Source organism: Carlito syrichta, unplaced genomic scaffold, assembly GCF_000164805.1.
Source record: "Carlito syrichta isolate Samal-C Ts95f unplaced genomic scaffold, Tarsius_syrichta-2.0.1 Scaffold313872, whole genome shotgun sequence".
NCBI lineage: Eukaryota > Metazoa > Chordata > Mammalia > Primates > Tarsiidae > Carlito > Carlito syrichta.
Genome location: NW_007257968.1, coordinates 1064882 through 1077571, shown reverse-complemented (window position 1 = coordinate 1077571; position 12690 = coordinate 1064882). Strand labels below are relative to the sequence as shown.

General features: G+C 43.2%; 1 protein-coding gene across 2 annotated transcripts in view; it reads right to left on the bottom strand.

The window, feature by feature from the left end:
- The window catches only part of WDR93 (WD repeat domain 93), a 47951-nt gene extending 38118 nt beyond the window's left edge, over positions 1–9833 (bottom strand). For both annotated transcript variants that reach the window (XM_008070624.2, XM_008070625.2), the window contains exons 1-3: positions 9501–9833; positions 8124–8316; positions 5968–6032 (exon numbers count right to left, since the gene is read on the bottom strand). In XM_008070624.2, the coding sequence (XP_008068815.1) occupies positions 5968–6032; positions 8124–8316; positions 9501–9803 (561 nt within the window). In that variant the 5' untranslated portion in view covers positions 9804–9833. The remainder of the gene's footprint in view (positions 1–5967; positions 6033–8123; positions 8317–9500) is intronic.
- Positions 9834–12690: the final 2857 nt, after the last annotated feature.

Below are 12690 nucleotides of genomic sequence, written 5' to 3'. Positions count from 1 at the left end.
ATCGAGTGAGACTCCGACTCAAAAAAAAAAAAAAAAATTGGTTATTCATATATCTTCTTTTGTAAAATGTCAATTCAAGCTTTTTGCCAGTTTTTGTTGGGTTGTCAGTATATTATTGATTTGAAGTTCTTTATAAATTCTGGATATAAATACTTTAAAGGAGATACACACACACACACACACACACACACACTCTTTAGATATTTTCTCCCAATCTGTCTGTGGCTTGTTTTTTCATTTTCTTAATATTGTCTTTATTATAATGGTTTGCCGTTTGACTTTTTTTGAAAACAAATTAAGTACTAATGTTTTAACATTTTTAAAAAAATGAGGTTCTTGGCCAGGTTATGGTGGCTCATGCCTGTAATCCCAGCACTTTGGGAGGTGGAGGTGAGATGACTGCCTGAGCCCACAGGTTTGAGACCAGCCTGGGCAATTTAGTGAGACTGCGTCTCTACAATAATTAAAAAAATTAGCCAGGCACATGGCTGTGGTTCCAACTACTTGGAAGGCTAAGGTGGAAGGATCACCTGAGCCCAGCAGATTGAGGTTGCAGTAGCCATGAACATGCCATTGCACTCCAGCCTGAGTGACAGAGTGAGACTAAAATAATAAAAATTAAAATAAAATAATAAAAATTAAAATGAGGTTCTTATATAGAGCCTTGGTGATAAGTATATAGGTAAATACCATTACAATTCTTTCAACTTTTCTGTGGGCCTGAAATTTTTCATAATAAAATGTTGGGAGGAAAAAGATTCTTTGAGTGATGTGACTATGTTGTTCATCTAGTTCCCTTAGCAAATCAAATACTTACCAGGTACCAACAACAACAAAAAAAGTTCTTAAAAATCTCAACTTGGTCAGGGAAGAGGGGGGTGGGAGTGGCAGTTGAGGGAAACTGCTAGGGGAGGGAGGGGCACACCTCATTGACAAGGGTACCTGCATAATTAAAATTTGTATACTTAACCCTGAATCGTACCCCACATCTTTATAATAAAAAAAAACTCAACTTGACCAGATATGAAACAATTTAAAAACCTTAAAAAGTATATTGAGAAAAGCCAGGCTTTTTACAAACATTTGTAATTACCAAAAAAACCACAAAAAACCAAACCAGATGCTAAATAGATAATACAAATAATTCCAGCTATCTGGTCAACAGGCAAAAAATAACAACACAACAACAGCCAAACACTTAGGTCTTCAGTCCTAATCTTTGTTCATTTTGCTGGGATTTCCTATTCAGTTCCTCTTGTCAGGTGACTATACCAGATAACAGCAGAGAGATGGTGAGCCTGCCCCATCAGCCTGCTCTGCTTGGCCTCCGGAGTGGAGGACTTTTCAGCTAAGGGATCTGTTACTTTTCTCACCCACTTTGGGGTTTTCTGCATCTGTAACTGAAGTTGCAGTTGCTGACCTTGGGTCTCACTGCCTTGACATTCCTTCTCTTCATTGCTGACATCTCCAAGCTGTGTCTGGCTAGGAGAGCCCCATGGGAATCGTGGTCTAGGACCCCATACACATTCTGTGTTATTGGTCCACCTTGCTCTCCTGCGCCCTGGTTGTTGGTCCTTCCATCACTTCTCCCTGCACAGGAGGTTTGAATATCATGGGTGCCCCGAGTCCCTGCATGCTGAGAATGGTTGCACATGCTGGGCCAGTGCGTGGAACCCAGCCTGCAGGAGCACCCTCCAAATCTCGGTCCTTTCTCTCACCATTCTGACAATTCTGCTAGCAAGTGCATGGAGGGCTGGCTTTATGATGGGAACAGAGTTCCTAACGGTTAGTCGGCTGTACATCTACTGCCTGGCATCAGAATGACAGGAAGCCCTGTAGCATTTGCTGCCTCTGCACCCTTCAACAACATCAAACTCCATCTCCCACACCCTCAGGCACTTCCTGGGGCTATTCATCTATGACCAAATACATATCCTTGGCGTCCTTCCTGTTGATGAAACCTTACCCATTCCTTGCATTGAATCTTTTGTTCCCTACTCTACACTATACCACCCTGAATGTGCCTGATTTCATCTGAATTATTTGTTCCCTAAACCTTTGTCTCCATGACCTTCTTTTTCCAGGTGACCGATATGTGGCCACTCAGGCCACCACTGCCTGTGGTGGTGTGGGCAGTGTTTAGGGTGAGAACTGCTGGGTCTCAGTCACAATCTTTGCTCAGGGTTGCGGCAATGGTAATTGGGGCCAGCTACAACAGCTGTGGCTCTTCCTGGGGTGTGACTGTCACTAGGCCAGGTGGCAGTGGGACTGCTCAGGCTCCTGCTCCAAACAGACTGAACTCTAGTACTCCAATAGCATCTTTTGGTAAGCAGAAGTTTATTAGAGGTATAATGGTGTAATAAACTGCTTTTTTTTAGAGACAAAGTTTCACTCTGTTGCCCAGGCTGGAGTACAGTGCCATAATCACAGCACACTGCAGCCTCAAACTCCTAGGCTGAAGCAATCTTCCCACCTCAGCTTCCCAAGGAGCTGGGACTACAGGTGCATGCCACCCCTGGCTAATTTTTAAATTTTATTTTATAGAGCCAGGGTCTTGCTATATTTCTCAGGCTGGTCTCAAACTCCTGGTCTCAAGGAATCCTCCTGCCTTGGCCTTCCAAAGTGCTGGGATTACAGGTGAGAGCCACCATCCCTGGCCAAACTGCATGTTTGAAGTATACAATTTGATACATTTTGACACATGTATACCCCTTGAAGCCATCATCACAAATAAAACAGTGAACATATCCATCACCTCCAAATGTTGTACTGTTCCAAGTAACAACAGATCTGTTTTCTGTCACTATATATGTTTGCATTTTCTAGAATTTTATAAAAATTAAATCATATAGTATACATTCTTTTTATCCCCCCAAGTCGGGGTCTCACTCTGTTGCCCAGGCTGGAGTACAGTGGCATGATCATGGCTCACCACAGCCTCAAACTCCTGGGATGAAGCAGTCTCCTGAGTAACTGGGACTACCAAACATGCACCACCAAGCCTAGCTAATTTTTGAATTTTTTGTAGAGACAAGGTCTTGCTCTGCTGCCTAGGTTCATCTCAAACTCCTGGGTTCAAGTAATCTTCACACCTTGGCCTCTCAAAAGTGCTAGATTATGAAAGGAAGCCACCACGCCCGGCTGGATTATTTTCACTTGACTTCTTTTACTCAGCATAATAAGTCTGAGATTTGTACATGTTGTTATACACATTAATAGTTAACTCCTTCTTCTTGATGAAGAAGTATTCCATTGTATCCCACCTGTTGATAGACATTTGGGTAGTTTCTTGTTTTTTGTTATTACAAATAAAACTGCTACAAACATTCATGTACAAGTCAATGCTTTCGTTTAGTTTCTCCTGGGTAAATACCTAGGAATGGAATGGCTGGATCACATGGTACATGTATATTTAACTTTTTAAGAAACTTCCCAAGTGTTCCATTATATTTTACTACCAGCAGTGTATGAAAGCTCCAGTTGTTACATATTTTTGCCAACACTTGGTAGGGTTCTTTAATCTGAGGCATTCTGATACACATGCAATGGTATCTTTTTGTGATTTTAGTGATGGTATCTCATAATAATGTTAAGCATCCTTTAGTTAATTAATTAATTAATTATTTTTTTGAGTTGGAGTCTCACTCTATCACCCAGACTGGAGTGCAGTGGCACGCTCCTGGCCACCGCAGCCTCGACCTGCTGGGCTCCGGCGATCCTTCCGCCTCAGCCTTCCAAGTAGCCGGAACTATAGGCGCGCACTACCATGCCCGGCTAGTTTTTGATTTATTGTAGAGATGAGGTCTCGCCAAGTTGCCCGGGCGGGTCTCGAACCCACGGGCTCAGGCAATCCACTCACCTCTAATTATTTATTTTTTAAAATCAGGGGACTCACTTTGTCACCTAGGCTGGAATGCAGTGGTACGATCATGGCTCACTGCAGCCTCGAACTCCTGAACTCAAGCAATCCTCCTGCCTCAGCATCCCAAAGTGCTGGGATTACAGGCATGAACTGCCACGTCTGGCCTGAGAGTTCTTTATATATGCTGGATGCAGGTCATTTATCATATATGTGATTTGCAACAATTTATCCCAGTCTATAGCCTGTCTTTTCATTCTTTTAACAACATCTTTTGCAGAGTAGAAGTTTTAAGTTTTGATAAAGCCAAATTTATCAATCTTTTCTTTTATATCTCATGCTTTTGGTGCTATGGCTAAAAAGTCTTTGCCTAACCCAAGATCACAAAGACTTTCTCCTATGTTTTCTTCTGGAAGTTTTATACTTTAAGACTTTACATATAGATATATGATCCATTTCAAGTTGTTGTTGTTATTATTATTATTACTATTATTATTTGAGTTGGAGTCTCACTTTGTTGCTCAGGCTGGAGTGCAGTGGCATGCTCATGGTTACCACAGCCTCAACATTTGCTGGGCTCAGGGGATCTTTCCTTCTCAGCCTTCCAAGAAGCTGGAACCACAGTCAGCTAATTTTTTTATTTATTGTAGAGATAAGGTCTCACCAAGTTGCCCAGCTAGTCTCAAATCCCTAGGCTCAGGCAATGTTCTCACCTCTGCCTCCCAAAATGCTAGGATTATAGGCATCAGCCACCACACTTGACCTTTTTTGTTAATTTTTGTATGTAGTATGGGAAATTAGAAGTTTTAAATTTCAGTGTAATATCAATATTTTCTTTTATGGTTAGTACTTTTCACATCCTAAGAAATATTTGCCTGTCCCAAGGTGGCACAAATATTTTTCTGGGATTTTTTTCAAGAAGAAAGATTTTTAGAAGAAAAAAATAAATTTTTATATATGGTATGAAGTGGAGTTTAGCTTCATTTTTTCTACATTTGTTTATCCAGCGTTTCAACATCATTTGTTGAAAATACTTTCTTTTCCCCACAGAATTGCCTACAACAGTACTGGGACCATCAACTGGTGCCTATCAATGGTATTTCTAAGAAGACAAATTACAGTTAAGAATCCATTCTGAGCCAGGCTCGGTAGCTCAGCCTGTAATCCCGCGCCTTTGGGAGGCTGAGGTGAGTGGATTGTCTGAGCCTGCGAGTTCGAGACCCACCTGGGCAGCGAGACCTCATCTCTACAAAAAATCAGCCGGGTGTGGTAGCGCATGCCTGTAATTCCGGCTACTCGGAAGGCTGAGGAGGAAGGATCGCCAGAGTCCAGCAGGTCGAGGCTGCGGTGGTCGGAAGCGGCCACTGCACTCCAGTCTGGGCGACAGAGTGAGACTCCAACTCAAAAAAAAAACAAAACAAAAATCCATTCTGAGCACCTCCCTTTTGAGGATTCATCGATTCAGAAAACACTTTCTGAGAGCTAACAGCATTCCAGACAATGAGCTGGGAAAAAAGGACTCAAAGGTGAGTAAGACAGTTCCCCTGCCCTCAGGAGAAGAAGCAGTCATATAAACTAATCAGGGTATAGGTGCAGAAGATGCTCTGATTGAGATTGTGTTCTGTACAATGGCAGCACACAGCAGGGAGAGATCAGCTCCTCTTGGGTATATCAGGGCAAATACCTTAAAGGGTAAGATATTTGAGCTGATCTTGTAGAAGAGGAGGAATTTAACAACAAGCATGGTAGGTAGGGAAACAAGAAAAGCATTCCAAGCAGAGGGAACAGCATGGATAAGGGAACGGGAATGTAAAACAGCCTAGAAAAGTCGGACTTTTAGACATGTTGGTATGATGCTCAAAAGAAAAATCCAGACTACAGTTTCTTAGTAATTTTCTTCTGACAACAGGGCAGATAAATCCAAGGCAATCAGCATGTTCCCTCTGGTGGCAGGGGATCTTGTAACTGGATATTTTAGAGGAAGCTCACTGGCCAGGGAGGTCTCTATTTCTTTCTAACCTAGGACAACTATCATTGCCTCCATATTGAAAGCAAACTTAATTTGCTATAGCTTTTGGCCCAGCTAAGGTGAAAGAACAGGAACTTACCACTTCATTGATGGCTTTGATTAGGAAAAGACCATCCTTATAAAAATAAAACAGTCTAATGATACCTGAAACAGAAAAATAAGTGAGAACGTAAGACAAGTGAACCAAGGAAGAACTGGAATCTTATATTTACTTTATGAACTCATTACTATAATAAGCTCATGCATTTTTAGCCTCCTTCCAGATCCCTCCACCGCCTGAGCTGTTCCTGGTCTCCCTGCCTTCCTCCATGCCTCACTTGGAGTGACCAGGCTGTTTCCTTCCTTAGGTCTTCTCCACCTACCCTGGCCCTACCTGCTTCTCCTAGAAGTTTTCCGTAAGCACATCAGTTACATCAAGGATAGGCCTTGATTCCTATCTACTTGTTTTAACACATCATCTCCTACTGCTCCACACTGTTACCAGCTGTTTTCTGTGAGTGTCTTGTATTCCTCTTGAGAGTTCGTGGATTATTTTCAGGAAAGGACTCTATCCCAACAAGCTCTTGATGCAGGTGATTTTGATGAATTAATAAGTGATTCTGTCAACCTACTTCCCGTTTAACCAACCATCACTCACCATGACTTTTTACCTCTTTCTTTAGGTGCCTCCCAGATACTCATAACCTGCCTGCACCCTAACATAGACCTCGCACAGGCATCTGACCCACTGTAGTTGAAAGCTTAGCTCAACCCAATAACAATTCACAGGATATCTGCTCCATGCCAACAAATGTGTTAGGGACACCAAGGCAGTCTGCCCTCTAATTCATCATATCAAGGGTTACATAGACACGAAACCAATTAGTATAATGCAGCATATAAATATGATCCTATCTTTAGACCAAATTTCTGAATATCAACATTCCCACATAGATATCTGCCGGGTGCCTCATATCTGTGCATGTTCAAATGGAACTCTTCAACTTACAGACCCCTAAAATCTTATTCTCCTATTATTGCTATCAAGAAAATGGCATCATCATCCACCCAGCTATCTAAGGCACAAAGGAGGAATTTTTCTTCACCGCCTCCAGCATACCTTCCTACTCTCTCACCCATATACACGTTCCATTTCACTAAATTTTTCCATTATATATTGCTTTTCATTTTTTAAGCTTTTTACTTTGAACTAATTTTATATTTATTAAAAATTTGCAAAAATAGCACAAAACATTCCCTTACATCTCTATCTCACTTTCCCTAATGCTAACATCTTACATAACTATAGTACAATTTTTCTTTTCATTTTTAACAGCCCTGCCTTGGTTCAGACCTTCAGAATTCTTCTCTTCAATGCGGACAGTAGTCTCTCTGCCTCTCATTTTGATTTTTTCAAGCTCCTGCCAGGGTGCCCTTCCTAAAATGCCAGTCTGGGTAGGTCATGCTCCGGTAGAAAGTTCTTCAGTATGCCTATGTTGGCTGAGCAGAGCCTGCTATTTAAAGAGATGCATTATTTCATAGATGCTCTCAAGGTGAGCAGCCACTTTCTGCGCTGCTTGCCCCAACAGCACAGGGCCACCTTCCTGACTTCCTGGCCAATGCTGACACTTGTCCCTAGTTCCCCATGAAGTAGACAAGCACCTCATATTGAGAGGTAGCAGGATGGGTTACCAGGCACAAAAACAGGCTAGAGGGAGTCTAGATTTGGGAGAGAACCAAGAGCAATGGCTCAGCTATCTAGGGCACTGTCTACAGTTTTCTATACCTTACTCCCCATGAAGGCCTGGCTCATCCTCAAGATAGGGTAAAAGGTCAACTCTGGCTCATATGAGCAGCAGGACTCCTGAGTGCTGGAAGGGTAGGGACTCTGGGGCCATCCTGCCTGGCTTGAAGCTTGCCTGTGCCATGGACTTTCCACGTTACCTCAAATGAGTTATTTAATCTCTGTGCCTCAGTTGTTTCTTCTGAACAGGAATAATACATTTTATTCCCCCCACCCCCACCCCAGGGCTGTTGTGAGGATTAAATGGGCTACCATGTGAAAGGTTAGAATAGTGCCAGGCATACTCTACTTTTCTGTGTATGTTAGTTACTATTTCATGACCAGAGACCACACCCACACCTGGAAGATAGTACAAAAACATTCCTTACATTCCTATCTCATTTCCCCTAATGCTGAACAACAGTCGATAGGTGCCTGTAAATTAGGCTAAAAAGGAAGATGAAGAAAAATACCCATTTCATCCACAGGAGCAATAAGTATTTCACTCCCCAAATCTGTGGCCCAGATGGAAGTGACATCAACCTTAAGTTTCTCCCAAACACATATTTGTTTAGCAGTGTCCAGATTATAAATTGAGAATCCTTTGGTTCCTCCAATAAATAAATAGTCTTGGGAAATAGCCATACAATTTAGTGGTTTGTTGAGCTGGGAAGACAAAAACAAAGATAAAATAAATTATTTACAGTTACCGCTGTCTTCAAGTAATAGAAGCTAACTTTTCAAAGTGAGTCACAGGCCCTTCCTAGACATACCATTCCCAAACATAATACTCATCTAAAACTCTTGCCCAAGCATCAAGAAATTCATAGTATTCCATTTTTAGAGGAAGGAGGCCAGAGAAAAAAAGGAAGTTGAGAATAAATGCACATTCACAGCGCTAAGCATGACCAAAGGACCCAGACTGTATTTATCTGGCACAAACTGTAGAAGAACAATAGCTGAGGCACTGGCAAGTCCATCAAGTGGACTAATAGATTAAGGAGGATTTTCAACAATAGCTGAATACAAAAGGGCTTCTGTATAATCTTCCATTAATCAGAACACCCAATTTCTCCAGGCAATTACCAGATCCATTTTAATCATCATCAGCATGCCTCTAATCTTTCTTTCTTTCTTTTTGAGTTAGACTCTCACTCTGTGGTACAACCACAGATCACTGCAGCCTTGACCTCCTGGACTCAGGTAATCCTTTTGCCTTAGCCTCCTGAGTAGCTGGGACTACAGGTGTGCACCACTATGCCTGGCTACTTTTTTTATTTTTGTAGAGATGAGGTCACTCTGTGTTGCCTAGGCTGGTCTCAAACTCTTCAGCTCAAGCAATACTGTCACCTCAGCCTTCTTAAGTGCTGGGATTACAGGCATGAGCCACCACACCTGGTAGCCTGCCTATAATCTTTCTTTCTTTTCTTTTTTTTTGTTTGTTTTGTTTTGTTTTTTGAGTTGGAGTCTCACTCTGTCACCCAGACTGGAGTGCAGTGGCTGCTCCCAGCCACCGCAGCCTCGACCTGCTGGGCTCCGGCGATCCTTCCGCCTCAGCCTTCCAAGTAGCTGGAACTACAGGCGCGTGCTACCATGCCTGGCTCATTTTGATTTATTGTAGAGATGAGGTCTTGCCAAGTTGCCCAGGCAGGTCTCAAACCCGCGGGCTCAGGCAATCCACTCACCTCAGCCTCCCAAAAGCGCGGGATTACAGGCTGAGCCACTGAGCCCGGCTATAATCTTTCAAAAATGCACCTGTCTTATTGAATGCAGGTTTCTGGATCAGGGGTTTTCATTTAACAACACTCAACTGAGAAACAGGGACTCCTAGTCAGTTGCCTACTCCATACCTGGATTTTTCCAAGTGGAGGGTAGACAGGGGGCTGGATCCGCCTGCCCTCACCTTCCCTCCGTGCATTCCTCTCTTCAATGACTCCCCATGCCCGGTCCAACAGGAGGTCCACCAGCTTGTTGATCATTCGATAAGGCTGAGGCAGGGAATCCACCTCCTGGCTTGGATCCATGACAATATGGTCCTCTTCATCATCTTTAGGCCAGTCTATCTCTGTTGGGGGTGGCACCTTTAGTGGTCCCTTTGGAGTATAAATGGGCAGCCTCATCTTCTGAGCATAACTTCCTCTGGGGGATGACATCACAGAAGGTGGCACTGGGAACTGCTAAAACTCTGGAAAGTTGACAAGAGAAGCAAAGGAACTCTGAGAAAAAAAGGGAAGCCACAGGAAGATAGCATACCATACTTCTCTAGCATAATAGCCTATGGGGACTATTTATTCAAGATTGGCACTTTTGGTAATCATCAGGGGATTTTTGCCATATTCCCAGGCTAAGTTCTTCATATCAGTAAGGATACCAGGAGAGGTAGGTATCCTCCAGGCCAACCCAAGATGAAGCTATGACGGAAGGAGAGGAATCTGGCATCCTTGTTGCCTTTCTTCACCTCCTGATAAGAGAGTGGTTTTCTTTCTGTCTCAAATGAAATTCACCCTCTCTCCTATTATTGATGCCTTCTTGTTCTCCATCTCTGCAAATGGCTGTGCTCAAGCCAGCTGGGCAGTGAGCCATGACTCTCTTCTCTCGCCCCAGTCCATGCAGTATAAGCACTCCAATCCTGCTGTCAGATTCATTCCCTTCCCTCCCTTTCCACTGCTGCCATAGTTATGAAGGCATAGTGCACAGTACCTAGGAGATTTTTCATTTAAAAAAAAAGACCCACAAAATCAAAATAAATATTTACAGAAATATGTACAATGTATCAGCTACACTCTATGTATATGTGTATAAAGATCATGTCTATAGGAAGTTTTCTGTTCTTCAAAAAACTCAAAATTGTGCAAATTATAAAAAGACTTATGGTTTTAAAAAGTATCTAGGCTGGGCTCGATGGCTCAGCCTGTAATCCCAGCACTCTGGGAGCCCGAGACAACTTGGCGTGACTGTGTCTCTACAATAAATCAAAAATTAGCCAGGCATGGTAGCACGCACCTGTAGTTCCAGCTACGTGGAAGGCTGAGGCTGAAGGATTGCTGGAGCCCAGCAGGTCGATGCTGGGGTGGCTGTGAGTGTGCCACTGCACTTCAGCCTGGGTGACAGAGTGAGATTCCAACTCAAAAAAAAGTATCTAATGAGGAACATGGGATAAGCATGTTAAGATGCCTCATGTAGAGTGGAGTAGGGTCTTGAACTGTGAGAGTGCTGAGGGTCTGTGAATCTTATTTTTTTATGGCTTAAGTTTATTTATTGCTCACATAATGTTCATTGTGGGTCCAGGCAGCCATCTACCATGTGGTGACTCAGGGACCCATGACATTTTGTTCTCTGTTCTACCGTTTCAATATACAGCCTCTCCCAAGAGCATTGCACCAGGAGAAGACAGAATTGTGAAGGGGATTTTCACTGCTACTCTTCAGAAGTGACATACTTTATTTCTACTTACAACTCACTGGGCAAAATACATCACATGTGACAGAAGGGTAGCAGGGACTCCTCTCTACTCAGTTTCCTGTGCACACCTTTGTCACAGCACCTGTATTATAGGGTGGGAGCTATCTGTTTATGTGTCTTTCCTCCAAAAGCCTGTGTGTGTGTGTGTGTGTGTGTGTGTGTGTGTGTGTGTGTGTGTGTGTGTGTGTATCACTCTGTCACCCTGGCTGGAGTGCAGTAGCACACTCACGGCCACTGCAGCCTCGACCTGCTGGGCTTAGGTGATCCTTTCACCTCAGTCTTCCAAGTAGCTGGAACTACAGATGCACGCCACTACGTCTGGCTCATTTTTGGGATTTTTGTAGAAAAGAGGTCTCACCAAGTTGCCCAGGCTGGTCTTGAACCCGTGGGCTCAGGCAATCCTCTTGCCTCGGCCTCCCAAAGTGCTGGAATTACAGGCTGAGCCACTGTGCCCAGCCCTATGTGTTTTTTTTAAGTTTTTAATTTTTAAATTTTGAAGATGTGGGGTACAATTCAGGGCTAGGTATACAAATCTTCATTATGCAGCTACCCTTGTTGATGAGGTGTGCCCACCCTTGTGAAACTTATAAAGGCCCTGCTGCCACCATCATCTTTTACACAGGCTGGAGTACATTTGTGATGATTTCAGTGTGTGAGTGTGACGACACTAGCTGGCAGTGGGGAAAGAACCAACTGAAGCAATTAGTGAAAACAGTAGCCTGATTCACACAGGGCCAGGACTAATGTCTGTTTCCACCAAACAGACTGGAAACCTCATAGTTCGCGGGCATTGTGTAGAATATTCAGAAGAACTTGCCTCAGTAGTGAGAAAAACTAGCCCTAGAATAAATGCTGCTCTAGGGTCACCCATCACATCTTAGAAACGAGATAATCCAACTGTTTCTAAGTAACTCAGCTGTATCGCAGAATAAAGTTCAAGAATATTTAGAGGAATATAAAAACACCCAGCAGCATCCAATGAAGTAAAAATCACAATGTCTGAGTGCCAATAAAGAAATCACCTAGAATATAGATAAGAAAATATATGTCATAAAAAAGAGAAAAATTAATCAATTGAAGCAAAACCAGAATCAATACAGATATATAGAAATAAGAAGAAATGTGCATATGTTAAGTAGAGACATGGAAGACACAAAAAAGATCCAAAATGAGCTTTTATGGTTTTTTGTTTTTTTTTTTTTGAGTTGGAGTCTCACTGTCGCCCAGTCTGGAGTGCAGTGGCCGCTCCCGGCCACCGCAGCCTCGACCTGCTGGGCTCCGGCGATCCTTCAGCCTCAGCCTTCCAAGTAGCTGGAACTACAGGCGTGCGCTACCACGCCTGGCTAATTTTTTTTTTGATTTATGGTAGAGGTGAGGTCTCGCCAAGTTGCCCAGGCAGGTCTCGAACCCGCGGGCTCAGGCAATCCACTCACCTCGGCCACCCAAAGGCATGGGATTACAGGCTGAGCCACTGAGCCCAGACTAAAAGATATTTAAACTGCTTAAAAAATAATAACGTAGCCGGGCTCGGTGGCTCAGCCTGTAATCCCGTGCCTTTGGGAGGCCGAGGTGAGTGGA